The following is a 27,554-nucleotide window of genomic DNA, read 5'->3' as shown; positions in this document are numbered from 1 at the left end:
AAGTTCTCTAGGGACAAATATATGATCTATTTATATGTAGAATCTTAAAAGTAATAACAAATAAATTTATTTACAAAACAGACTCACAGACATAGAAAACAAACTTATAGTTACCAAAGACAAAGTGGGAGGAGGGATAAATTAGGAGTATGGGATTAACAGATACTCACTTCTATGTATAAAATAGATAAATAACAAGGATTTACTGTATAGCAGAGGGAACTATATTCAATATCTTGTAATAACCTCTAATGGAGAAGAACCTGAAAAAGTACATATATTATATATATGTACAATCGAATCGCTTTGCTGTACACCTGAAACTAACACAATTAGTGTGTCACAATTACATATTGTGAATCGACTATACCTCAATAAAAAAAAATCCCCTACAAATTCTTCCATTTCATCTAAATTTTCAAATTTTTAGAATAATGTTTTTCTAAATTCATGAGAATTTATCTATTTTTATCTTTTATATCTCTAGAGCATCTAAAATTATGACCCCATCTTCATTCCTATCTTTATTCATTTATTCCCTCTTTCCTTTTTTTGGAAAAATCTTGCCATAAGGTTATTAGAGTTTCCAATGTTTTGGAAGAACCTATGTTTAGCTTTTTTGATCTGTACTAATTTGTATTCTATTTCATTATTTCTGGTATTATTTTAATGATTTTCTCCTAATTCTTTAGATTTATTTTAGTCTTCTTTTCCTAATTTCTTAAAATAAATTATTAGCTCATTAAATTTCAATCTTTTTATGGTGTCTAGCATAATTACATTGTAGTCAGAAAATGTTTCATGTGTAATATCAATCTTTTTGGTCCAGTATAAATGCCCCATGGGTACCTCAAAACAAACAACACTGGATTTTGAAGCTGCTAGGTATAGTGGTCTATATATGTCTGTCATATCAAGCTTGTCTGTTGTGTGGATCAGATTTCTATCATTATTTTTGAATGCTCACTCTATCAGTTACTGCTAGAGATGTGTTAAAAAGCTCCCACTCTTACTGTAAGATGTATTGCATTCTCCTTGTAAATATTGCTTATATATTTCAGTCTATGTTATAAGGTGCAAATGAGTTTAAACTTGTGAGGTCAATTTTAATATGAGAAATATATTCAGAGAGGCCTACATTTAGACTATAAGTTATTTTTAGTTCAGCGATTCTGATTTTTACATTTTATAAAACATTTGGTAGACTACAGTTTAGACTAAAAGGATTTTACTATCATATTTAGCAATTCAGGGTTAAAAATATTCATGTCCCTTACCCTTGTTAACTCATTTCTGGGATGCTGTCCCCCAAAAATAATAATAATAACTAGAAGATGAACAGAAATAACCAGTAGATAAAAAGTTTTATACACATAGATAAAAGCACCATACATATTTATGATAGTGAAAAAAAACCAAATATACATTCCAACAATAGAAGAGTGGTTAAGTAGCACACAGCTACACGATGGTATATTATGCAGCCATTAGAATCATTTATAAAGATTTTGTAATAACACTGTAACGTTATTATCACAATGATATGCAAATAATGCAGAGTATACGCTATGACTTCAATTACTATAATAACAACTGTAGAAGAAATTCTACAAGGAAGTAATTCTAAATAGTAATATTAGTTGGTGAGATTTGGTTTTCCCCCTTCCTTTCTACTCTTTTGTGTTTTTCATATTTCCTACAATATCCATATATTTTTTTCCAATTAGATAGGGAAAATAAACTTAAAAATATAGACTAACAATACATTTCTAACTAATATTTGGGTGTACATGATTAGTCTTTCATTCTATGTTATGTTGCTGTTTAGTTGACATTTTAAAATATCAAAGTAAAAAGCCATTTAAAATGTGGGATATGGATATGTATAAAGTAAAAGTCAGTGTTTCAAATAGATGCCTTATTGTGCTTTATGTCTCATAGGTAAAGTGTTGATCGAAGGGAACCAGTGCATTGCTGCCATGGTTTCCAGTCATCTGAGCCCATGGACAAAACCAGCAACTATTGGATCCTTCAGCCCACATGTGACAGAGTTTCCAAGAAAACGAAAAGGGAGTGATTCAGACCCATCTCAGTAAGTGAATTTGTTCTTCTAACCCCAAGAAATCTTCGACTCCAGGGAAGAAAGAAAAATATTACTTTTTTTTCTTTTAAAAACAAATTAAAACCTTTAGTTTCTTTTTATTTATTTATTTATTTTATTGAAGTTTAGTTGATTTACAATGTTGTTAGTTTCTGGTGTACAGCAAAGTGATTCAGTTATACATATACATACATATTCTTTTTCATATTCTTTTCTATTATGGTTTAGCACAGGATATTGAATATAGTTCCCTGTGCTATACAGTAGGACCTTGTTGTTTATCCATTCTATATGTAATAGTTTGCATCTGCTAGTCCCGAACTCCCAATCCAACCCTCCCCCTACCCCTCCTTGGCAACCACAAGTCTGTTCTCAATGGCTGTGAGTCTATTTCTGTTTCGTAGATAAGTTCATTTGTGTCATATTTTAGATTCCACATGTAAGTGATATCATATGGTATCTTTCTCTTCCTGACTTACTTCGCTTAGTATGATAATCTGTAGGTCCATCCATGTAGCTGCACAAGGCATCATTTCATTGTTTTTTACAGCTGAGTAGTATTCTGTTGTATATACCACATCTTCTTTAGAAAAAGACTACTTTTTAAATCATTATTTTTAATTACATGGTAATTAAAAATCTGGATAGGGTCAATTATTTATCCACCCAGCTGCCACCTCTGTCATTGACTGATCCAACTCTGAAGGTTATTAGGTATCCAGGAAGGTCAACTGGAGGTTAATTTGCTTAACATTTATGGTCACAGGAAGATATTTGCCTTCCTAATTGAAATACTTGACTTTGAGGAGAACATCTTCTTGCATGTTTGGCTTACAATAATAATCACCACTTGCTTCTTTCCTTACTTACCATTCATGTAACAACCAACCCTTGGTTATCTGTGGCGACTTTAATCAAATAAGACTCTTGTTTTCCCTGTTTAGTAAGCCAAGTAGATTATACAATCAATGTTGAGAATACTTACTATCTCTTGGTTCATTTTTATTGCCTAATGCAGCTTGCAGTCCCAAATATTCTTTAATGACCTCCCCAAGGCTGGGGTTGATCTGGTGGAAGTAATAGGGCACAGTAAATATAGCAATCTGAAGCAATTCATTTTAGGCTGGTACTTTATGTAAATCATGAACGAAGGGAAAAATCCTGAGTGGGGGACAGGATGAGGACGTAATGAAACATCATAGCTCTTTATGACTCAGTCCTTCCTAGGACACTTTATATACTTCAGCTTCAGTTTCCAAGACAGCAGATTCAGTGTTATTCAAATATAAGTACCAACACACTTCCCAAGACACCTATAAATGACTTGAGGATTATCTACTGCTTTTGGTTGTCTGTATTCTCTTAGTCTTTTCCAATAATGTGGATGATTGTAAATAACTACAGTTGATCAAGTGCCAGTCTATCTAGAACTGTTTGCTGTGCTACATCCTAGGCTATCAGTTAGTTAGTCCCCATTCACCTCGAGCTAGAAGTGACCGTCAGTCCTTTTTTATTTTCTTTAGAATCATAAGCACCGTTGTTCTTTCTTAATATCTAAATAAGAATGTGGCTTTCAAGTGAGAACTAGAGTCACATGATTTTACGCGACGTAGGGGCATGGTTGAGACCTTATAGTGGTTTTGAGAGTGAATGGGAAAATGAGGGCAGTGACACGGGAAATACTAGAAACATGCAAAGTAATGACAGATAATGATTTTTTTGGCAGAAGGCAACACTAGAGATTATTTAGTCAATTACCTGCATTTTAGAAAATGAAGCAGCTGGAACTCAGAAATATCAAGTGCCTTGCCCAACATTATCCAGCTAGCTGGAATGCCTGATTGTCAGTGTGGTAGTTTCCTCATTACACCCTGGTTCCTGTTTCTCTGCAACTGGAGGGGAGGGTGCTTCTAGCACATGAGGACAACCATGCTGTCCGTTTTCCAGCATGTCTGGTAGGGGTGACCCAAGGCCTCCCTCCTTCCAGGTCAGGAATCATGAAAGAAAAAGTGGTGGAAAAACTTTCTCAGAATCCCTTTTCCTATCTCCTTTCAACAAGGGTAGAAATACCAGCATCCAGTGGCAGCAGGTAAGTCCTGGACTATCATTTGACATAATTCCTACTTGAAGACGGCATATAGTAGCAGCAGAAAGAGAGCGTACACCCTACTGATTTGCCCATTGTCTATCCCAGAGCTTCTCCATTCTGCCCCAATCCTTCTTTCATCCCACCATTTTCCATTCTCTCTAATGAAATGAGGGATGTCAAAGTACTTTATGGATTTTACGAAGTACTGACTGTATAGCATCCTTCCCAGAGACTTGGGGCATGAAGTTGATTTCATTGGTGGAGCCTCCAAGTGTTGGATATATTTAAACAAAGAAGAATATATGAGAAGGTTCACCCTTTCTGCAGCACTGTTGGGTTTGAGTGGAGAGCTGGTTCTTTAAAACAGTCATTGATGAAGATACCCTGGAAGGTAGTCATTAACATTTACTGAGTACCTGCTATATGATACCCAGTAGACCAGGTGGGAGACACACAGATAAGATACAAGAAACTTGTACAAATGGGAAAGATACAAATAGTTATTGCACATCATGATAGCTTCCATAAGGGGGACCCTAGGTATTATGGCAACAAGGAAAGTTGGGTATTTACATAATATTGGGATCAGAGTGAAGGACAGCTTCCTGGAGATGTTGACTTAAGCTAAGTTTTGAATGAAGAATGGAAATGAGCCATTCAGAGCAGGAGTAGAGAAGGTACTTTAGGCAGAAGGAACAGCTGTGCAGAAGCACAGAGTATGAAGCAGCGCACTGCTTGATCAGGAAACACGTGGTTGTCACAGTAGAGCAGAGGGCACACCAGGAGGTGAGGTGGGTGGGCTATGAGACTTGAGGGGTAAACGTGGACTAGGTCATGAACCTCTGCGGAACTAAAGCGTCAGAAAAGTGTCTTTGCTAAAGAATCTGAAAAGTGTCTTGAATGCAGTAAGGAAAATGGAAGGATTTTAAGCATGAGAAGAGCTTGATCAGATTACATTTTTAAAACTTTGCATGTCTTTGCACTTTTTAAAAAAACGTTTTATTGTAGTAAAATATATGTAACATAAAATTTGCTGTTTTAACCACTTTTAAGTGTACAATTAAATGGCATTAATTACACTCATGGTGTGTACAGCTATCACCACTGTTTCTGAAGCTTTTTCATCACCCCAGTCAGAAACACGGTACCCACTAAACAGTAGTTCTCCATACCCCCTTTTCCCCCAGCCCCTGGTAACCTCTAGCCTACTTTCTAGCTCTAAGAATTTGCCTGTTCTAGACATTTCACATAATTGGAATCATACAATATTTGTCCTTTTGTCTCTGGCTTATCTCACTTAGTGTAATGTTTTCAAATTCTACCTACGTTGTAGCATGTATTAGGATTTCATTCTTTTTTACAGCTAAATAATATCCCATTGTATGTATATACCACATTTTGCTTAACCATTCACTTTTTGGTGGATATTTGGGTTGTGCCCACCCTTTGGCTATTGTGAATAATGCTGCTGTGAACATTGGTGTACAAGTATCTGAGTCCCTGCGTTCGATTCTTTTGGGTATACACCTATGAGTAAAATTGCTGGGTCAGATGGTAATTGTTTTTTCTTTTTTTTGGAGATTCATCAGTTTTTAAAATTAATTATTTATTTATTTTTGGTTGCATTGGGTCTTCGTTGCTTGTGTGCGGGCTTTCTCTAGTTGCAGCAAGCGGGGGCTAGTCTTTGTTGTGGTGTGCGAGTTTCTCATTGTGGTGGCTTCTCTTGTTGCGGAGCATGGGCTCTAGGCGCACGGGTTTCGGTAGTTGTAGCATGCGGGCTCAGTAGTTGTGGCTCAGGGGCTCAGTAGTTGTGGCTCGCAGACTCTAGAGCACAGGCTCAGTAGTTGTAGAGCATGGGCTTAGGTGCTCCGCAGCATGTGGAATCTTCCCAGACCAGGGCTCGAACCCATGTCCCCTGCATTGGCAGGCGAGTTCTTAACCACTGCGCCACCAGGGAAGCCCCTCAGATGGTAATTCTATGTTTAGTTTTTGAGGAACCACCAAACTGGTTTCCACAGTGCCTGCACCATTTTACGTTCCCACCAGAAATGTGTGAGGGATTCAATTTCTCCGTTTTCTTGCTGGCACTTGTTATTTTCCATTAAAAAAAAAGTTATCATAGTAAGTGTGAAGTGGTACAGATTTATATTTTGAAAGGACCACGCTGGAAACAGCATGGAGGATGGGCTGAAGGAGGAAAATCCAGCAGGCAGAGAAAACAGCTGAGAGATGTTTGCTAGGGAATAGGTTTTTCTGGGCATTGGTCCAAGAGAGTGGCCCTAGGCAGGAAGGGCATGGAAAGGGAGGGACACATTATGGCACATTTAGAAGATAGAATCTCTAAGATTTCGTGCTTGTTCATGGGGGGGAGCGGAAATGTAAGAAGCATCCAGGTTTTCTGACTTGGACACCTAGATGGAGGATGGTATTTTCGTTCACAGAGGCTGAGGGAAAGATGATGAGTTCAGTTTTGGCCACAATGAGAGTGTGATGTTTATGGGATCTTCAAGCAGGTGGATGGATATGAAGGTCTGGAACTCAGGGTTGAGGCCTGGCCTGGAGATGGAGATTCAGACACCATTAATGTACAGAGAGCAAGTGGACTGGCATGGATGCATGTATGGAGTGGGAAGACTGGGGGGCTCAGGGAGGAGGGGACGCCTACCCAGAAGGTGAGGAGACAAGGCTCTGAAGTGGGAGCGACGTCTCAGAAACCGAAGGAAGAAAATTTTAAAAAGAGAAAGGCATAGAAAGCAGCAAATTTGGGGCTTCCCTGGTGGTGCAGTGGTTGAGAGTCCACCTGCCGATGCCGGGGACACAGGTTCGTGCCCTGGTCCGGGAAGATCCCACATGCCGTGGAGCGGCTGGGCCCGTGAGCCATGGCCGCTGAGCCTGCGCGTCCGGAGCCTGTGCTCCGCAACGAGAGAGGGCACAACAGTGAGAAGCCCGCATACCACAAAAAAAAAAAAAAGAAAGAAAGAAAAAAAAAGAAAACAGAAAATCTGGAGGCTGTTTTGACCATATTTGCTTCCAATTTTGTTTGTGTTTCGTTGATTTAGGGATTCAAAATGCAGTGAAAGTAGTTTTCAAGGAAAGCTTGCACTGTGTTTTGGAAAAATTATGTTACTGTGATATAAGATGCTACACTAAGAAAATGCATCTAAATAATGTGAATGTTATTAATATCAGAGAGCTTATTAAAATTCATAAATAAAATATTATGACTGTAGACCAAATGCCAGCATGGAGAAAAATACAAAGAGCAAATTTACTAATTATCTAGGTGCGTGCTGCAAACGAAGAAATGAATTATATGACTGACAACGTCGTGCCTTTATTCTGTTCTGCAGGGGACCGTTAAAAGTGTATTTGGGTTTCCTAAGTACAATAGGTTTGGATTTCACCAAGGAGGCAAGTTCAGTCAGTGAGTTAATTTGCTAAAACACGTATAATCAAAGCAAAATCATGATTTAAAACAGCCAAACTTTACCTTTTGAGATTGAAGTAATGTATATGTATATATAGTTCCAGACCATTAGGAAGAAAATCATTCATCTATATAATTATTTTATGTTTTAGTCCATAAATATGAAGTCAGGCAGAAAAGAGAAAAAAAAAAGAAGCTGACTTAATCTAACCCTCTCTTTTGCTTCAAAGAAGCTGTTTAATTTTATACCACAGAGCAGGCTGACAATGATCAAGGCATAGAGGAAGGCACACCAGCCAGCATAGAATAAGTTTCACTGGCCTCCTGTTAGGTCTGTGACCTTGAGCGGTCGTTAACCTTACTGGGCCTCAATTCCTTCATCTGTAAAATCGGGGATAGTAATAACTACATGATTCTTAAATGCTGTGAGAATGAAATAACACATGTGAAAATATTTTTGATAAACTATCATCAAAGCTATTTATTTAGACAGTGATAAGGAAAAGCATCCTTTGATTAAGGTTTTATCTTAGTGGTCCTTTTTTATTTGGAATATTTATATGCATCTGTTCATAAATTTTATTAACTTTTCTATAAACAGCATATATTTATCTTTTGTAAGAAAAAAATATTCTTGAAACCTCAAATAAAATACACCACATGAATAAAATAGTTCAAAGGTAGGTCAAACTTTTTTCAAAGCCTGGAAAATGATCATTGTTGAGTCGTCTAAGAGGGAAATTTGGCAAGATGAGTCAGAAGCCTTAAAATAGTTATCCGTAAATTGTTTGTCTAAGGGTTTATCCCAGGAGAATCATCAAAGATGCATGTACCACAATAGTATTAGTCATACTATTTATAATATTGAAAAATTAGAATATTGAGATATCTAATAATAGAAAATTATTAAATAAATTATAGTGTAGCTAACCAATGGGCCACTATGTAATCATTACAAATCATATTCTCCAAGAATATTTGAAGCTATGGGAAAATATTTATGTTACAGCATTAAGTGAATAAGGCAAGACATGAAAAATTTTACACTATGATCTGAATTTTGTTTATTTTATATATATACACATATATATATAATACACATCTACATAAATATCCTCCCATGCCCCACCACCACCCCCATAGCTAAGTAAAATAGTCAAAGCTGTTTTTTGTATGTATCTAGACACATGTCTAGGAAAGAGATTGGAGGGAGACCCATTGAAATATTGACTGTGGTTATTTCCAGATGAGATTATGGGTGCTTTGCCCTGAATTTTTAAAATGCCCTTTCAAAAAAGTGATACATTTGGGAATGTATTTTTAAAAATACATATTTAAAAAGACCTATTCCTTCTGCATAGTTTTTTAATGTGGAAAGTATTCTATCACCATCAGTATATTTCACTTTGGTAGTGGTCTGGCGACTGCATTTCTGAATGAATAAACACACACCGATATAGCACATGTATGTATGTATATGTATATATAAATATTTATACACACATATATATACATTTAGTATATTCTGCTAAGGCATATACTAATGTGAAAATTAATATTATTGGCAAGTGATCGGTTTCCAGTTTTTAAAAATATTTCTTACCATCTAGATGAATTTTCAGGTAAAATGAATTCCTTTTGATTAAAGATCTGAGATTCTTAATGTATTTTCAGGCTATTTTAATAGAGCTATTATAAAATTTTTGGCTAATCCATCAATTGTTTTAAAAATAGCTATTTTATTTAATGTTATTTCTATGAACATTATATTCCTTTTCAAGATTGGCATGGGATAATTTCTAAATAGAACGGTAATTATCATTCATTGTCAGTTCACATAGTTTTGTTACCTGATGGGGATGAGGCACTTGTCAGCTTTAGTAGGAGAGCAGCCCATGCAGACAGTAATAATTGTTTCAATTAGGAGCTCAGGGTAGCACGTATAACTAAAGACTTAATAGGAATTAGGATGATTGGACTTAATCCCACATTTATTTCTCAAGAATTACCAAAAATCTGTTTCATGTAGTTTGATATTTTATCCTGCTTTTTTGTAGAATGGAAGATGGTGAACAACAAGTAAAAATGAAGTCCTTCAGGTATACTGAACTGTTGAGAGGGTACACGGTGGGTGGGAGAGGTCGCACATGTAGACCATTAGCTAAAGCAAATGGTGATGTCAAGATAGAATGGATTCATGAATATTAGCTTTTTCTCATATGTTCTGCTCTGAGAAGATGCAGATACCTCAGGCCCAAATTGTGGCGCTCATAAGTTCCTTTTGCTCTAATGAGCTCATTTCCAGCTCTGGAAGGCATGCAGGGAGTCAGGTGGGTGATGCCAGCAGTTCTGCTTCTCTGTCTGAGAAGCCAGGCAGATCCCACAGGGCAGGGTCCCTGCCGCGTGCCTGCCTGCCCTGAGTCCAGAGCATTCCCGAGCTCCCTCAGCCCTGCTGGACCACCTTTCAGCATAGGAAGTCTGAAATGGGAACTCATTTCCTTCTCCACGGAGCCAGAGACCCCTGCCTTGAAGTAATGCAGCCACTCAGGGTGAAGGAGTAGGAGTGACTGGAAATAAATACAGTTCTAAAAACAAAACAAAACAAAATCATCTGGTACCATCATCAGATACATTATACCTTTTTTCTCCATCTACTTGAATAACATTTTGGCTTACGTGTCTTTAAATTTTTCTCAGAATAGCTATTTATTGAAAACAACTATTACTTTCTTGAAGCACTAGAGAAAACCTAATGCATCCAATAAGCAAATCAGAATTACTTACAAGGAGTGTCTGATTATTAGGAACCATCACCATAAAGTCTGTCACTTGTTTCATCATATTCTTTCAACGTCAACAAGTTTTTTTCCCTACACATGGCCAGATCTCAGTTTTGCTTTTTCTCCATTTATTCTGGTTTTTTTTTTTTTTTTAATATGACTCTGCAGAACACTGACATGGTTCAAAGTGACAGTAACAGTTCACAGAATTAAGAGCCAGAGCCCTGATAAGTTATTAAGCAGAGAACTTGCCTCTGGGTAAACATGCCCTTCTTTAATAAAATTCTTTAAGAAGTCTCTTCAGGTGCACCTCCTTCAAGTAAAGTACCTTATTCAAAAACTGGCTATTTCACCTTCCTCTGTCTTTCCTAGCTCCCAGCATCATCATCCATTATTCCCAAGTGACCTTGTTCCTACCTGTTCTCATCTCCCTCAAAACCCTGGCTCTAAGAGAAGTCACTTTCCCTTCTGCTCTACATTCCTGGAATCAGGCATCTCTTTCCACTGCTACTGTCCATGCTAATGGGTAATATTGTTAGAAAGAAGAGGTGAACATTATAGCAAGTAGGTAATCATAACATTTTAAAAATCATAAATCTTTAAAAAGTTCTCATGGGGGAATTCCCTGGTCCAGTGGTTAGGACCCAGCGCTTTCACTACTGTGGCCTGGGTTCAGTCTGGTCGGGGAACTAAGATCCTGCAAGCCGTGTGGTGTGGCCAAAAATAAACATAAATAAAAATTGCTCATGAATAGACCAAAGTACGAGCAGATAACTGCATTTTATGTAACTACACAGGTAACTTGAATTCCATCCAGTTCACCCCAAAGTACTGATTTTGTTCCACGAGTGTCACTGGCCAAGCGTGAGTGGTTGGGCGGATGGAGCTCCACCAGCGCTTCCTGCCTTGGCCCCACTCTTCCATCTAGTTTAAAGTCTCTAAGAACAGATCGGGACGAGTCTCCTATTTTTCCTCTTTCCCATTAGATTGCCTTCCCCAAACTCTTCTTCTTCTTCTTTTTTTTCTTTTGTTTTAATATAACCTTTTTCTTTCTTTTTTTTTTTTTTTTTTCCGAGGTACGCGGGCCCCTCACCGCTGCAGCCTCCCCCGCTGTGGAGCACAGGCTCTGGACGTGCAGGCTCAGCGGCCATGGCTCACGGGCCCAACCGCTACACGGCACGTGGGATCCCTCCGGTCCGGGGCACGAACCCGTGTCCCCCGCATCGGCAGGTGGACTCTCAACCACTGCGCCACCAGGGAAGCCCTTTTTATACTTTTTAAGTCAGTTTAAGTGAAGGTTTCTGTCACTTGTAACCACAAGATTCTTTCTTTTCCCCACTCAGAACCTAGATATGTTTATTTTATTTAATTTATTTTTTTATTTTTTTATTGGAGTATAGTTGCTTTACACTTCTGTATCAGTTTCTGCTGTACAGCAAAGTGAATCAGCCATATGTATACATATATGCCCTCTTTTTTGGATTTCCTTCCCATTTAGGTCACCACAGAGCACCAAGCAGAGTTCCCTGTGCTATACAGCAGGTTCTCATTAGTTATCTGTTTTATACATGGTAGTGTATATATGTCAATCCCAATCGCACAATTCATCCCCTCCTTCCCCCTGGTATCCATACATTTGTTCTCTATGTCTGTGTCTTTATTTCTGCTTTGCAAATAAGATCATCTATAACCACAAGATTCTTAACAAATCTTAAGAGAGAGTGCTTAGGTTGCATTACTTGTTCAACGTTTCACATGTTGCCAATATTTCTCTTATGTCAATGCAGCTGAATGACCATTTTACCCTGGGAAGAACCAGTTCTCTCTTGGGCTGTGGCGACCACTTTGCTGAGCACTGTGATAATAGCAGGAGGCTCGAGAGACCGGGGCCATGTGTGGTTCAAGTTTCAGCCTCATGCTCATAGACAAGTCACGTGACCTCTGAGTTAGAAAAGGGGCACAGAGATGAGAGGGGATTAAGTGACATCACATCGTTGTGGTGTCATCCGGAGGCCAAGACTGCCCCTCATCTGCTGAACTGGCTGCTGGGGAGTGTGAATGAGGCCCCCCCAGACTAGGCTGCCAGAGAAAATACAGGACACCTGGCCAACTGTGAATTTCAGATATGTAATGAAGACTTTTTAGTACAAGTATGTCCCAAATATTGCACAAGGATATACTTATACTAAAAAAGTATTCACTGTTTATCTGAAATTCAAAGTTAGCTGCGCGTCCTGGTGCCCCAAGTGCCCTCCCATGTTCAGGCTCCTCAGGATGTGTACTCCAGGGAAAGTGACTCTGCAACTTCAGTTTGACCACGTGGCTCAAGCCATCTCAAACATTTAAGAACTATTTTAAGAACTAGAATTTATAGGAGTTTGTGGTTATTTGGCTCTTCAGGGTGAAGAAGGGAGGGAGGGTCTAGAGCTAGTCTAGTGGCGTCACCAATCAAGATAAACCCTATAGAAGGAAGAGTAATCAGGGCTGGCAGAGGAAGGATTAAAATGGGGTCAGCTGCAGAGAATGCATTCAGTTTGGGATTTCGAGTGTTAGGGGGCTTATGAATCCCTGAGGTGCATAATTTTAGTTCTGAAGGTTGGGAATTGGATAAAGAATGAATGAGATAGGGATTGAATGGTAAGTAGCTTATGAGTAGTTGTAAAGCCTTATGAAGGTGTGCAGTCTCTTAGGATGAAGCTATACGTGAGGAGAGAGTGGTGTCAAGTGAGGGGTCTCTGGGGGGCCAGTATTGAAGGACAGAGGAAGAGCTGAGTAGGGAGGCTAAGGGGGCGGAGCTGAGCGGAGAGGCTGGAGGAGCGGAGAGGTCACAGAAGCCAGCGAAGAATGAGAAATGGCAATAGTGTCAAATTCAAGGCAGGGATCACCTGGGGTTGCATAACATGAGGATGACCTCTGCTAGAGTAGTTGTAGTGGAATGGGGGCTGGGAGGATGATTTGATTTCAATTTTTTTTTTTGGCTGCACTGGGTCTTCGTTGCTGCCCATGGACTTTCTCTAGTTGCGGTGAGCGGGGGCTACTCTTCGTTGCAGTGAGTGGGCTTCCCGTTACAGTGGCTTCTCTTGTTGCGGAGCACGGGCTGTAGGTGCATGGGCTTCAGTAGTTGCGGCACACAGGCTCAGTAGTTGTGGCTCACGGGCTTAGTTGCTCCATGGCATGTGGGATCTTCCTGGACCCAGGATCAAACCCGTGTCCCCTGCATTGGCAGGCGGATTCTTAACCACTGCATCACCAGGGAATTCCTGGGAGGTTGATTTTGATAGGAGAGGCACCTGGGAGATGAAACGTTAAGTGGAGACCGTACTCTCAGGAAGCTGGCCAAGGAGGGAAGACATTAGCAAGGAAAAAAAATCCCTAGAATTCTGGAAAGGAGTTTCTTCCTCAAAGGGAAGAGACTTGAGCCCATTTATCGACGCATAGAAGGAGCTGTGAAAGAGAATGAGCTTAAAATGCTGATAACTGTGCAAGCAAAGACCAGAAAGGAGTTAGCTTTGAATAGAAGGCGGCCCATTCTTCCTCTACGACTGGAGGGAAGCTAAAAAACCACCTGCTGCAGCTCTCACACAGAGGTCTTAGTTCTTGAAGGTTTCAGGGAATAAGGTCAGGAAGGAAGGAGCAAGGGTATGGGGGGTGGAGGTAAAAGCAGTGTGAATGAGTGCCACTCCCGCCTCTTCCCTGAATGCCACCTGCAGGGCCAAAGTCGGGAGGAAGAACAGTGGGGGCTTGCTGGCCTCACCCGTGCTCCCACTGCTGCCTCTGGGGTCACTGGGGGTCTGTTAAATGTTAACTATAATGGAAGCTCTTTCTCCTTCTTAGAGAAGCTCATAGCCAAACCGAAAAGCGCAGGAGAGATAAAATGAACAACCTGATTGAAAAACTGTCCGCGATGATCCCTCAGTGCAATCCCATGGCACGGAAACTGGACAAACTGACAGTTTTAAGAATGGCTGTTGAACACTTGAGATCTTTAAAAGGTGAGTTTGAAAATGGCCTCCACACTTGGATTTGTGAAGTCTTCCCTGTAATTGAAGTCCCTGATGGGTTTGTTTTGTTGTTATTGGCTACTGAGATTTTATACAGATGTGTCTTTCAACTTTATGGGTATTCATTTTGATGCTTGTCCGTATTCTGTACGTGGAGAAAATACTAATTTGGATGTCAGAAAACTTGGTTTCACTAAAAGCTTCATCTTGAGTTTACTATGTGAACTTGAAAAGCCTTTATATTTCTCCTAGTTTTCTCATACATAATATGAAGATGATAAAACCTGCTGTACATACCTCTCAATATTTTAGAAGTTTTTAAATGTTAATTATTATAATTTTAAGTTATTGACAGATTTCCACTATTAGAAAAGAAAACCTCCTTAAATTCAGCAATTTCTCTTAAAACTTTATTCAGACTTGTAAGTAGTACCTGAAAATGCATCACACCTTACTGTTCTAAGATATTCTCACATTTACGAGACATTGGGTGAAGGAGGTCCTTAGCTGATGCTTCTCGGGGCGTGTGGGATGGTTTCTGACTTTAGAAGTTCCCCTATTTGAGCTTGAATTTTAAATCAAAGTGTAATAAGTGTTCTGTGCATATGTGTAGTCGAAATCACATCTGGTTTGGGAATAACCCTGGTCTGACTTGGGGGGCAGAATGATGGAAATAGAATTGAGTTTTAGGTACAGGAATGTTAATGACATAAATTCATATTGAGATTATCAGAGGACCGGCAGAGGAGTTCGCTGCAGACCACTGAGAAGACTCTGAAAGTTCAGATTTGTAAAGATCTAAAAGATTATAGTGAAATCTGGCTCAAAAAGTATAAGAAAGGAATAAGCAAAGGAAGACCAAGGGTCTTCTTTAGATCTCTGTCCTATACTGCATACCAGGAAAAGGAATCTGTTTCAGGGAAAAGGAAGTTCTGTGGTCTGAACATAGAGACTTTGCCAAGTCAAGTTAAAGTGGCTTAGAGGAAAGCAGTGCTCCCTGGACTCCAGGTGCAAACTGGAGCCCAGACAAAGAGGATCTTACTTCATAATGAGACAAAAAATCCTGGCAAATCTGTTCGGATTGGAGGAGGAGGGGGCATTGGCAAATTAGGAAGTAAAACTAGAGACAGCTATTAAAGGGCTATTCAGTAGTAATGTGTGCAAGTTTTACTTTAGATCACCTTCCTTAGATCTCCACAGATGGTAGAAAAATGACTTATGCACTGTGATCAGCTGAGTGCATGCAGATCTGGAGCGCAGGCAGTGGGGAAAAGCAAGTTCAGCCCTTGATCCCTTCAGTGCCATGCAGAGAGCAGCCCAGGTGTTGGGAGACTGCCTGGCAGGCTTCCTTTTGGGAGTCTGATAGGAGGTCTTTGGTTCATAAGAGTCTGTTGTGAAAGAAGATTCTCTTTTACCCACAACTGGGTCTTGCATAAGTTGTATGCAACACTTCCCTTAAATCTTTTAGCAGTGAACATTAGCAGGCTCAACCGAGGTCATTTGCTTGCAGCCCTAAAATTACCCAACAGTTTTCACATTCACAACGTCCTGGCAGAAGAGGACCTAAGGGAAAAGCCATGAATCAGTCAACTAATTCAACAAACATGAAATGAGCATCAGCTCGGTTCCTGTCCTGTGCTGGGGTTAGGAAAATGAAGGAGGCAAGATCTCTGTGCTTGGAGGGGTTCGTGGTGGACAAGGGAGACAGACCCCGGAGGAGGTCATTAACACCCAGTGTGATAAATGTTATGTGGAAGTACGCGTGGGACGAGGGGCAGCTCAGTAGGGAGGAGATGCTGCCTAAATCCAGAAGGGATTCTTTGGAACAGAGCGTAGATTTCACCATTGGCCCTTCTACGCTGAAGCGAAGTGGTCATGTACGCATCACACATCCTGACCAGATCCTTAGTCAGTGCTACCCACGGATGAGATGACTTAAAGCAGCTGGGGCTGCATTCCAGTGCCCTAGCCAGAGTGTACCCCAACTCGATCCACAAATGCCCAGATGCCAGATCATGAGAAGGCTGCACGTGGATGGTCCACACGTAATTACTTTGAAGACAGAGGATGGTGAAATGATTTTTTTTCTCTACACTCTGCAGCAGTGCTTTGCAGACTATCTGGGGGGAAGAGCAAGTGCTCCCCACCCCCATCCATTGTAAAATACGGTACAATTAATCAGTGGAAAAACGCTTATGGGCTGGGATGCCACAACAGTGTTATGTTTCCATAAAAGTGTCTAAATGTGTATTCTTAATTTCTGTGCTCATCTCACCACGGGGTGATGACGACAGTGGTTTGCAGACCACATTTGGAGTAAGCCTTCTTCTGCAGCAGCAGGTGCTTTCTGAGAACCTGCGTGGGTCTGAACACCTGGGAGCCAATAATGCATGCGTGGGTCCTGGAGGCAAACCTGGGTTCGAATCCTGGCTCCCTGCCTTAATTGCCATGGGACTTAAGTTACTTCACATTCTAACCCTCAACTCCCACAGCTGTGAAACAGGGATAATGCATTGCCTCATAGGGTTGTTAAGAGTAAAGGACAAGTGTAAAGGGGGAGCACAGTGTTTCTCTTTTTTTCATTATTGTTCTCTTTTTTACTGCAGTATAGTTGATTTACAATGTTGTGTTAGTTTCAGGTGTACAGCAAAGTATATATTGAGCTATACATATACAGTAGGTCCTTGTTGTTTATTTTGTATCCATTAATCCCAAACTCCTAATTTATCCCTCCCCCAACACCTTTCCCCTTTGGTAACCACAAGTGTGAGTCTACGTCTGTGAGTCTGTTTCTGTTTTGTAAATACTGTTTCTGTTATTTGTATCATTTTTTTAGATTCCACATGTAAGTGATATCATATGAAGTTTGTCCTAAGACAGATGTCAGAGAAAGAGCACAGGGTTTCTTGATGCTGGAGGTGGTGGTCAGAGGACAGGAGGAAGAATTGTTATTGTCATATTGATCATTATTATCCTTATTATAATGATCATTGTCATACTGTCATTTTTTAATGATGGTGATGAACTTTATAACAGAAGTCAGTGATCATGTTTCCTCATTTATTTTTGCCACCAGAATCTGAGAATCAACTTTGTCACTGCCCTTTGGCAGGCGTACAGAATCGCACGGCTTGCATTTTGTTAGCTCACCTCACCCTGGCTTCAGCTCTTTGCTGACTGCCTTCTTTTTCTCCCTGGCACGTCCTCACGTCCTCACGTCCTCACGTCCTCACGTCCTCACTCTCCTGTTGCGTCAGGGCTCGCCCATTCTGGCTGACAGACACTGACCGGCTTTCCTCAGCACGATTCCGCCAACCTCTCTTCAGGCCAGCCTGGAAGTGTCAGCGCCTCACTCACATTGATTTATTCCTGTGCCTGGCCTGGCACGCAGAGTCTGCATCTTTCATCCCTTTCTCAACTCCCTCCTACCAGGCTACTGGGTAGTAATAATAATAATAATAAGTAGTCATTTGGGGGAATTCTTTGAGGGCTACCTAGAAGGTAGATTCCAAAAGAGATTTCGTTTGCTTATGCCAGGCCTTTAAGGGGTGCTGCCGGTCTGAGAAGACTTTACCAAATCACTCCATGAGTGTGTGTGATTTTTCTGGTTTTGTTTTTTCCCAACCACTTAGGTAGTTGGTGAGTTTCAGCTATAAATTCATCCAAGGACCAATTAATGGTTAACATGTCTCAGGGTGTTACCCTACCTTTCTTTTGCAAAAGCATCTTTCCTTGCGGTGCCTAGAAGGAGGGGTTTAGGGTTAGGGAGGTTGGGAAGTGTAAGGGAGGGAAATGTGATTTACTTTTGAATCACCCTTGCTTGGAGGTTATCTGGGGACAGCAGACCTTGGCTTGATGAACTGTCCCCTGCGCCCCCTTGTGGCCATGAAGGGCTTTCCCTGTCAAGGTTGGTGGATGCCCTCAAGACAAACGTACTTTTAGTTCTTCCCTTACTTCGCTCAGGTCAAATTTTACCTAGCTTTGACATGATCATTACTTATCATTTTCCCAGCTCTTCTGGTTTCTTTAGAGACTTTCCTTTTAATACAGTAACCTCTATGCTAAGGGCTTAAAGTGAATTATTTCATTTATATTTTATACATTTTTTTGTATTATCAGAAGTCTCCATATGATCTTTAAAGGGTCCTATGGGAAATCTTATGAATCCATAAAATTTGCTTAGAATTCCAGAATCTCTCTATTCAGGGTAATTCATATGATCAGTTTTAATAAGCTAAGAAATTATAAAAATAACCAGAGTCATGAATATTGTTGCATGTTATTATAATGTTATAGATAATATATTGCACTTTATTACTTTTCAATATACAGCTCTTACTGTCTGCACATTTGAGTATAATGGAATAAGTAGTTCTAAGAATTTACAGTCTGAGAGGCTGTATTACTAGACATTTCAGTCTAGTAATAACGAAGAAAGAGAATGATTACGGAAGAGGTCTTAGAGTGTGCTAAAAGAGAAAATACCATCATCGTCGTTGTCACCAATAGCAACAGCAGCATTGCTAATGTTCACTGAGCATTTACTACATTTCCATCTCTAATTTTTTTTAAAGAAATACTCTATTTTATTACTCTATTTTATTTATTTATTTATTTATATTTTTGGCTCATTGGGTCTTTGTTGCTGCACGTGGGCTTTCTCTAGTTGCAGTGAGCGGGAGCTACTCTTAGTTGTGGTGCGCAGGCTTCTCATTGTGGTGGCTTCTCTTGTTGCGGAGCACGGGCTCTAGGCGTGCGGGCTTCTGTAGTTGTGGCACGCGGGCTCAGTAGTTGTGGCTCAGGGGCTCAGTAGTTGTGGCTCGTGAGCTCTAGAGCGCAGGCTCAGTAGTTGTGGTGCACAGGCTTAGTTGCTCCGTGGCATGTGGGATCTTCCTAGACCAGGGCTCGAACCCATGTCCCCTGCATTGGCAGGTGGATTCTTAACCACTGCACCACCAGGGAAGTCCCTCCATCTCTATTTTTAATAACTAATTGACTTCTTTATTTTCAGGTATGACAAGTTCTTATGCAGGAAATAATTACAGACCTTCATTCATTCAGGATAATGAGCTCAGACACTTAATTCTTAAGGTAAGTTAAGAGATATGTTTGTTTAAGTTGTATTTGTCCTTTCATTTTTGTTTGAAAGGGAGGAAGATTTTTAGTTCTAAAAATTCCTGTTCTAAACATACAGGACTCTGTATTATACCAAATTTCCTTTAAGATAAAAATTTAAGTTATGCAAGTAAATATGTCTTATTAGTTTGGGCTAATGAATGTAGAGGCAGAGGATAGGCACTTTCCAAAGGAGAGAGCATAGCTTGTCTTTAATGCTAAGCTCCTTACACTGCCTGCTGCACTCACTTCCCACACCGTAGGCTCTACTCCCCACTATTGGCACCTCCTTCAAGGCCACCTACCTTGTACTCAGTTCCTTCAGGATCCTGTTCTCTGCAGATGAGCCAGCCACTGCTTACTGATTGAGTTATTAGTCGATGCTTTGCCATTTCTGTCCTCATCATTTCACGTGCATGCCTGGGTTTCAGATTCACTGGTCTACAGGTTTATTTGACGTGGAAAATGTGACCATGTCATTGGCTTATCCTGCTCCCAGGAGGTAATACATGTCTTGATCTTGTGCTATTACTACTAGGCTCTATGCCTTAGTATGATTAAATAGAAAGATTTTTGATATACGTTTGTCCGTTTTTCTTTTAATTTTTTTAAAGAGCCCCTTTTTTATTTGAACAGCTGAATTCAAATATAGTATTCCTGATGCTTCCTTCATCCCAATCTGCACAGTCCTTCCGTCTCAGTGCATCCACGGGCAACTGTTATTGATGTGTTTTGATATCTTTACAGAGTTTCTATATGAGTATAGAATTCAACATAGGTAATTTTTATATTTTGAAATATCTCAACTAGATATTCCATGCCTGGACTTTCCAAGTCAAAAACATTACTTTAGACTGGGGTTCAATTTGATTTTATCAGTCTTTTTATGTAGTGAGAAAATTTCTTAAAATTAATTTTACTAGCTCTTATGACCACTCTACTAGTTTCATTGCTACAATAATTTCCTCCAAATCTGAATGTATGTGTATGAGAGAGACAGAATTCACTTTGTATTTTTAAAATATTCACTTTGTATTTTTAAATTCTAGACTGCAGAAGGCTTCCTATTTGTGGTTGGATGTGAAAGAGGAAAAATTCTCTTCATTTCTAAATCAGTCTCCAAAATACTTAATTATGATCAGGTATCCAAAACTGAGGATATTTTCTTACTATGTTTATTAATTTAAAAAAAAATTTTTTGTGGGGGTGTGTGGCTGCGTCGGGTCTTAGTTGAGGCATGCAGGATCTTTCGTTGTGGTGTGGGCTCTTCGTTGCAGCATGCGGGCTTCTCTCCAGTTGCGGTGCATGGGCTCTAGTTTGAGGCACGCGGGCTCTCTAGTTGAGGCGCACGAGCTCAGTAGTTGTGGCATGTGGGCTTAGTTGCCCCATGGCATGTGGAATCGTAGTTTCCCAGCCAGGGATCGAACCCATGTCCCCTGCATTGGAAGGCGATTCTTTACCACTGGACCACCAGGGAAGTCCCACTATGTTTATTTTGTAAAAAAAAAAAAACATATCTTGAAGCTCTTTTTCTGAACTCTTTCTTCCCATTGGGCTGTGGGATTGGCTTCTGCTAAGTTAGAACTAAGAGAGATGGGAAGATGTGTGGAAAAAGTATGAATTTTTGTTATTGACAGGAGTGTTCACTTCCTTCAGCAAGTTATTTCATTTTCCTGAACCTCAGCTTCCTCCTATGTAAAAAGTGGAAATTATGATTATACCTGTCTCTCAGGATGTAAGCACTAAATACGATATCACATTTGAGTGTCTGAAAAATATCGGTCACCCTTCTCTATTTCCTGCAAGAGACAGCATTATTATTTATTAAGTTACACACACTACAAAACAGCTTTTTATCTAGGCTCTGGCAACAAACTCTGAAATACATCTTTCATTTAACTAGTGGTGTGACTGATTTGCCTCCTTTTTACTGAACACCATTTAATTTAAACTAGTTACTCAAAAACTATAGCACTGAAACCAACAGAGTGAATAAACTAGCACCTGTGGTCTCCTTCAAAATAGAAATAGAATAATATAATACATAATAAAAATAATATATATAGCTCTATTTACAGTAGCCAGGACATGGAAGTAACCTAAGTGTCCATCGACAGATGAATGGATAAAGAAGATGTGGCACATATATACAATGGAATATTACTCAGCCATAAAAAGAAACAAAATTGAGTTATTTTTAGTGAGGTGGATGGACCTAGAGTCTGTCATACAGAGTGAAGTAAGTCAGAAAGAGAAAAACAAATACCATATGCTAACACATATATATGGAATCTTAAAAAAAAAAATGGTCGTGAAGAACCTAGGGGCAGGACGGGAATAAAGATGCAGACCTACTACAGAATGGACTTGAGGACACTGGGAGGGGGAAGGATAAGCTGGGACAAAGTGGGAGAGTGGCATGGACATATATACACTACCAAATGTAAATCCGATAGCTAGTGGGAAGCAGCTGCATAGCACAGGGAGATCAGCTCGGTGCTTTGTGACCACCTAGAGGGGTGGGATAGGGAGGGAGACGCAAGAGGGAAGAGATATGGGGACATATGTATATGTATAGCTGATTCACTTTGTTATAAAGCAGAAACTAACACACCATTGTAAAAAAGATAATAATAATATATATAAAGATATAATAAATAATATAGAAATAAGATAGCCCCCAGCTTTAATCTTAAATAACTCCCATTAATCTCTGCCTGTATTCCCCCCAAACTTGAAAATTTGGAGAGATAGAAGGCATTCATAGAAAATGAGTTAAATAACAGAAAAAGATTTTATGAACCTACATACAGAGGGAGTGAAGACCAAATGAATCATGCAGCTGGTTATAGGTGGGGACACAAAAGCAGGGCAAGACTTGATTTTTCTGTCTTCTAATTGGAAATAGAGAACATCACACACATACATACACACCAAGATACTTGACAATTCAAGGTAGCTCTTAAGTTCCAAATTAGTAACATGGAGGCCAGCCCCACTGGACACTGACTTTGCATTTCAGAGACCATTCAAGAGACTCACTGACTGCTCAGGAGGACTTTGGGATCCCCATGGTACAGGGTCTGGTCTTCAGCTTTTCAGCCTCAGAAATCTGATTTGTCTAGAACAGCAGAGATTGGCACAACATTGTAAATCACCTGTACTTCAGTTAAAAAAAAAAAAAAACTGATTTGCTCTGAAGCAGTTCTGGGTATAGACTTATCTTAGCCAGTCACACGATAGACTGATGTATAAATCAGATTGCTAGTGGGGTTTTTTTGTTTTGTTTTTGATAGCGATATCTAACTGCCAAGCACTCCAGGCCACTTGGGCCAGCTGGTCCTTTTTTTTCCCTTCTGTAGGAATGTCTGCTTGGGTAATAAAGGAGTTCAGAAGAGGGGTGATCACTGTGGGCTTCACATGTGAAGTAGAATGTCTCCTAGGCTTTAAGATGAGCAGAGAAGGGGAGGAAGACATTTCAGGTTGGGAGAAGGAAACTTGGAATTCAGGGAGTAAAAGGCAATTGGCTGGATCAGCCAGGGAACTGAGTTTCTAGAGAAAAGGTAATGAATTCCAGGTGATGAGACCATGCAAGCAAAGTCATGGGCTGAGGAATGCTGTGCATGTGGGGAGAAGTGGAATGCCAAATGAGACGTATTCCAGGTTGGATTTGAGTTATCAACAGTATGGTAATTATTTGTAAGCAGTATGGTAAATTTGAGTTACACCATAAAAATCACAGGTATTCTCTGACTTCTGTTTATTCTGTAATATAATCTCTTTTACTAATGGTTAAGTTTAAAGTAAATAATAATATGCCTTGAAGTAACATGTGAATTGGGGATGTTACCAAGAGTAACAAGAATAAATAGAATGTTAGTTATTAGGTGTGTGTATGTGGTTTGTGTGTATCCAGTTATGGGTCTGTGTGCATGTGTTCTTTTCTATCTACACGTATCACTGTTTTTAACACTGACCAAGCTAAGGTCACCCAGTACAGTAAATGTACCTGAGCTTAAGAAAAAGCCACTTTAAACCAAAGAAAGAGTATCCTATGTCTGTATGAGGAAAGGCAGAAATGACATGATACTGATTTTCAATGAACATCTACCTTATAAATAGGCTAGTTTGACTGGACAAAGCTTATTTGACTTCTTACATCCAAAAGATGTTGCCGAAGTAAAGGAACAACTTTCTTCCTCTGATATTTCACCAAGAGAGAAGCTAATAGATGCCGAAAGTAAGTACTCATTTCAGCATTCTTACCATTTTATGTAAATGTAATTATTACTTCAGAGTACGTCTGTACGGTGTTTTGAAAACATTAGCTAATTATGATTTTATCAAGAGGAGAATTATTTAGTAAACTTTATAATCATCAACCTCAGTTTAAAAAAATATATAACTATATAGAGAATTCATGTATTTGTACACATATATAAAAACAAATACATTCATCTGAAGATGCTTTGGGGAAAATGTGATTACTTCATATTCTCTATTTTTCATATGCTAATAAAATATTTATAGGAAAGTATCATTTGGGATAAAAAAAATTGCAGGAGTTTTTTTATTATTTAGTTGTATGCTGAGGGACAATTATTCTCTTTCTTAAATGTGTTAGTTAGGTCTACTCAATGTGAAAGGCCTTGTATAATTGTGCTTGAGAAGTATACATATTCTTTATCTTCTCCAGAAATAATTTTCTTCTCTGAAAATGCTTATTGCCTAATAATTATTTATAATATAAAAATAATAATGCTTTATGCTACTGATTACTGTTTTAGTTAAGGTTTTTTTCATTTAATTTTTATTTCATTTAAATTATCTTTACTATCTGCCCCCCTGGGGAAAAATATAAAGGTAAATTTCAAGTGATTATAAGTTATCAAAATGTGATTGCTTGACAAATACATTTTTTTGGTATGTTTCACTTTGGGGCTTACGGTATAATAATGTCAATAACCATTTCTCAAGTAATAGATGACCAGAAAATGTTAGGAGATAGATTTCAAAATTATTTGAAAATATTATTTTCTACCTATTCTCTTACCTCTTTGCACTATGAAAGCTGGTTTGCAAGCTCACAGTAATTTCCACACCGCAAGGAGTTGTGTGTATTCTGGCTCAAGACGATCCTTTTTCTGTCGAATCAAGAGCTGTAAAATCTCTGTTAAAGAAGAGCACGAATGCTTACTCAACTCAAAGAAGAAAGGTATTGTCCTTTTGAAATGTCAAGTGATTTGAGCCATGGATATAAAATTAAATGTCCTAAATATTTTCTGTACAAGAAAAAAAAATAAGCTGAATGGTCAAGGCAAATAATTGAGGCCAAAAGCATTTATTTATCTAAATAATTCTGGTTCTGGTGAACCAAGACCGTGTTAAGTAGATCCAACCATAAGGGAATCAGCTAACCTACACAGCAGTCCACATGAGAGAAAACCTTGGCGGCCAACCCAACTACCTTAACATGGCTGAAATCTCTGTGATGTTTGATGCAAGTTATAAATTGAGTAGAGGCTAACATTATCAAGTTTTGTTTGTGTTTTAAAGACTACCAGATTAATTTCTCTCTCCTTCTGTAAAGAAAAGAGTTTCCACGGGGACTTATTTAGTACTAATATTTCAGTCATCTCTTTGTTGTGGTGCATGGCTAGTGTCCAGGATAACCATTTTACTTCTGTAAAACCTGATCTCACCCTCTGCCCCCTGGCCTAGCATCTTACTCTTTGTTTCTCAACCTTGCAACTGCGTAGGTTGCAACCTCTCTATTCTTTTTGAGAACCACTGCTTTAAACTCTTGTGTCAAGTATGAGATTCTTTGGGAACACAAGAAGAGGAAAGGGTAGAGGAAGAGGGGATGCCCTGGGCAGCAATGCCGAGACTGGTGCAGGCTCAGTGGCCATGGCTCACAGGCCCAGCCGCTCCGCGGCATGTGGGATCTTCCCGGACCGGGGCACGAACCCGCGTCCCCTGCATCGGCAGGCGGACTCTCAACCACTGCGCCACCAGGAAAGCCCGCTTACAGTTTTTTTATAGCGTGCAAAATAATGTTTGAAGGCCATTGCTTTAGAGATTAGAGAAGTAATAGATGAGTCACAGGATACCCCTAGGAACACCTCTCTGCTTTTAGTAGACCCCTCACCTGACAGTGAGAAAGACTTTTTTCATGTTATATGAGGTCCAGTGGGAGCTAAGTGACCATTGCCATCACCGCAGTAACATATGAAGTACTAAATCAGACACCCTGGGTCTGCCCCCCTTAGGACTTCATATTAAGACCACAGGAAGGGCAAGACGTGTAGACCAGCTAGGAGAACCTCACAAACATTTCAAAAGATCTGTCCCCGAATAAGGAAGACTACAGGATGATCAGTGGAGATATGAAAGATTTAAGAGGACAGCTTGGTGATGTGCTTCTCCACCCTAATGAAGGTTTAATCCTGAATTGACAAGTGCCCAGTGTGGAAGAAAAGATTGGTGCCTGTCAAGCCTGCGGCCCTGGAGGCTTCCCAGACTCAGATCTCCAAAACAGGATGCCAACAGCAGCACCAGGGCAGCCTGCTGGAAGGAATGCCCATTGGCAGATCCTGGACCATTAAAGCACAGGCAACACCTCTTTCCAGGAAATCTTCCCTGACACCCTCCCCTTGTTGGTTGGCTTGAGTCCCCAGTACCCGCGTTTGCTAATCCATTAATAATCCTGAGCATCTCTTACATCACGGCCCTTTCCACACTGTATCAAAATTATTATTACTTTTTTGTTTGCCTCCCACACTAAACTGAGAGCTTCATTTCTCTTTCCATGATGCCTGGCACACAGTAGGCACTGAAACATTTACTGAAGGCATAAGTGACCGTCCTCTTGCCCTTTGTTCCTGATTCACTGACCACATCATTGCTCCTCAGTCTACAAGAACAATTAAGAATCCAGTGAATTAGTCTACATTATAGGGTCTTTCTTTCACCAAAGAAGCAATTTAAACACATTTTGAGATTTTTTTTCCCCCAAGACATTTTGTGCAAATACTATGGACTGAATTATGTCCCCTAAAATCCGTATGTTGAAGTCCAATGTGGTCGTATTTGGAGATGGGACTTTTGGGAGATAATTACGTTTAGGTGAGGTCATGAGGGTGATGCCCTCCTTCTAAGAGGAGACCCCAGAGAGTCTGCAGTCTGTGAGCACACAGCGAGATGGTAGCTGTCTGTGAGCTAGGACGAGAGTCCCCACCAGAACTCAGCTATGCTGCCATCCTGACCTCGGAGCTCCAGCCTCCAAACCTATGAGGAAATAAACTTCTGTTATTCAAGCCACTCAGCCTGTAGTGCTTTGTTATGCGGGCCCCAGCTGACTAGGATGGGAAACAGCTTGGATCATTTTTCTCTACCAGAACTCCAATAAGGAAATCTGAAAAGGCTCTGCAGTGGAAACCAAAGGAATCTTGGCCTTGCTGAAAATAAATGTATGTTTATTAAGTTGGCATTTTACAGTTTGTCTTGAAATACAGGACTGCAGTCACAAATCGGTGGTAGGACCCTACCTTGTCTAGGCTCGTCCTTTCTCTTACCTTAGAGTTTTCATTTCATTATTTGTCAAATTCTAGGACAGCACATGACTGAATATATACAGTTAGTCACTAATAATAATCTTAGAGGTATAATGCTTTCTGTGTCTGGCCTTTTAACCCTTTGTAAAGATACCGAAAGGAAAGTGAGATATCTTCTGTGAAACTACATGGTACTGTGGTAGCATTCCAAAGCAGTCTTGTAAATACTGAATCTTAAGCAAAAACACATGTGTATAGTCATAGGTTAAAAAAAAAAAACCCAAGCAGCATTCTTGAAGAATGTAATAATCAAACTGTAGTCCTTCCATGTGGTTTCTAAAAGGATTGTTTTTTTAATTATAAGTTTTAGAGATGTATAAGAGAGGCAGGGAAAGTTTCTTTCCTTTGAAATAAATATTGATAATCCTACTGGGAAAATACAGATATTTCAAGAATATCTGGTAAACGGTCAATTGGAGCTAATTTAT

The 27,554-nt window shown here is 39.7% G+C and overlaps 1 protein-coding gene across 3 annotated transcripts in view; it reads left to right on the top strand.

Annotated features, from left to right (window-relative positions):
* The window catches only part of BMAL2 (basic helix-loop-helix ARNT like 2), an 86,631-nt gene that overhangs the window by 37,607 nt on the left and 21,470 nt on the right, over positions 1 to 27,554 (top strand). For 2 of the 3 annotated variants that reach the window (XR_003437766.1, XM_027129379.1), the window contains exons 2-8: positions 1,942 to 2,092; positions 9,675 to 9,716; positions 14,232 to 14,389; positions 19,410 to 19,489; positions 20,563 to 20,655; positions 23,636 to 23,753; positions 24,585 to 24,728. Coding sequence is in view for 2 of the 3 variants with exons in the window: in XM_027129379.1 (XP_026985180.1) it covers positions 1,942 to 2,092; positions 9,675 to 9,716; positions 14,232 to 14,389; positions 19,410 to 19,489; positions 20,563 to 20,655; positions 23,636 to 23,753; positions 24,585 to 24,728 (786 nt within the window). In the remaining variant the exon portion in view is untranslated. The remainder of the gene's footprint in view (positions 1 to 1,941; positions 2,093 to 9,674; positions 9,717 to 14,231; positions 14,390 to 19,409; positions 19,490 to 20,562; positions 20,656 to 23,635; positions 23,754 to 24,584; positions 24,729 to 27,554) is intronic. The other variant, XM_027129380.1, reaches the window with a different exon arrangement.

Source organism: Aethalodelphis obliquidens, unplaced genomic scaffold (assembly GCF_003676395.1).
Source record: "Aethalodelphis obliquidens isolate GAN/ISIS:26980383/991018 unplaced genomic scaffold, ASM367639v1 scaffold36, whole genome shotgun sequence".
In the NCBI taxonomy this organism is placed as follows: domain Eukaryota; kingdom Metazoa; phylum Chordata; class Mammalia; order Artiodactyla; family Delphinidae; genus Aethalodelphis; species Aethalodelphis obliquidens.
The sequence above is the reverse complement of the archived record's forward strand: the minus strand, read 5'-3'. Positions and strand labels throughout refer to the sequence as shown.